The 1,338-nt window shown below is 64.6% G+C and overlaps 1 protein-coding gene across 1 annotated transcript in view; it reads right to left on the bottom strand.

Annotated features, from left to right (window-relative positions):
• TRAF7 (TNF receptor associated factor 7) overlaps positions 1–1,338 on the bottom strand; it is a 19,641-nt gene that overhangs the window by 2,459 nt on the left and 15,844 nt on the right. The window contains exons 12-15 of the mRNA XM_027771008.1: positions 1,169–1,313; positions 944–1,026; positions 277–316; positions 84–200 (exon numbers count right to left, since the gene is read on the bottom strand). Of these exons, the coding sequence (XP_027626809.1) occupies positions 84–200; positions 277–316; positions 944–1,026; positions 1,169–1,313 (385 nt within the window). The remainder of the gene's footprint in view (positions 1–83; positions 201–276; positions 317–943; positions 1,027–1,168; positions 1,314–1,338) is intronic.

Genomic DNA, 1,338 nt, shown 5'->3' with positions numbered 1-1,338 from the left:
CCGTTGCCCCGCCCTGGGGAAGATGCCCAGGAGTGCGCCTGCCGGCGCGAAGCCCGGCTGCCGGCCACACCCCTCCCTGGCACCTTGATGGCCTTGAGGGAGCCGCTGAAGAGCACATTGTGGGAGGAGACCAGCGTGCACACGGGGTTGTCGTGGGCCCGGATGGTGTTCACCTTCTGCAGGGTCTGGATGTCCCACACCTGAGGGCGAGTGTGGGAGCCTCAGGGCACCGGCCAACCCCGTCCAGCCACCCAGCCCTCCATGGGCCCCACTCACGATGATGGTGCAGTCTGCGGAGCCACTGTAGAGTTTGCACCTGAGGGAGCAAAGCCATGGGGTTGGGCGGAGTGCCTGACCTGGTGCCCAGGCCACCGCTGTCCCTAAGACCCAGCCTCAGCTTTCTTGTCACAATGTGGGAATGCTGGAAGAGGGAGCCTGGCCTGTGCCTGCCTGGAAAGCACCCGACAGCTGAGTTGGAGGTAACTCCCTACCTGCAGTGCTGAGCACTGCTCAGGCCGGCTGCTGCGTCACGCTGCTACCACCTGCAAGCAAGCCTCTCCCCCCACACTCACGCACGCCCATGCACACAGAGTCTCACGACGCCAGACTGAAGAGCCCGTCTATGCAAGAGGCCAGGAGGAAGGTGGCCAGGTCCTGAAGCCCAAAGCAGTGCCCAGGGCTCTGGCTACAGGCTAAGGACAGGGGACTCTGGCCTCACCTGCCCTGTCACCCAAGGAGGCACACGCAGGGCAGGGCAGGGCAGGGCCAGGGCCAGGGCCAGGCTCTGCTGGGAGGCTGGACATGCCAGGTTTTATGAACAGATACCTGCAGCAAGGCAGCAGCGCACACAGGGCTGTCCTGCTCAGGCTGCGGGACCCCGGGGGCGGGGATCTGGATACACAGGCTCCCAGCCCCGTGGTCCACAGCACACGCTGGGACTCACCCCTGAATACAGAGCGCCAGCACGATGCCGTCGTGGCCCTCCAGCGTCTTCTGGCATTTGTAGGTGGTGCATGTGTCCCACACCTATGGGAGCCAGGGTCAGAGGAGGTCCTGCTAGGCCCAACCAGCACCCAGCAGGACAGGGCACGCTGGCATAGGCAGAGGCTGCAATGCAGAACCCACCCCAGCCTAGGTGAGCTGCAGCCCCCTGAAGGGCCCCACCCACCTTGATGGTCTTGTCAGAGGAGCCACTGAAGAGCAGGTCACCCATGGAGTAGACACAGAGACACCAGACGGGCCCCTGGTGGCCAACAAAGGTCCCTTTGCACTTGAAGATCTGCTGGGGGTCGTAGGCTGGAAGACAACGGCAGCTGGTGAGGGCGGGCGGGGCGGGGC

This window comes from Tupaia chinensis, unplaced genomic scaffold, assembly GCF_000334495.1.
Source record: "Tupaia chinensis unplaced genomic scaffold, TupChi_1.0 Scaffold000178_1, whole genome shotgun sequence".
In the NCBI taxonomy this organism is placed as follows: Eukaryota; Metazoa; Chordata; class Mammalia; order Scandentia; family Tupaiidae; genus Tupaia; species Tupaia belangeri.
Note: the sequence above shows the minus strand (reverse complement) of the source record. Positions and strands in the feature narration are given on the sequence as shown.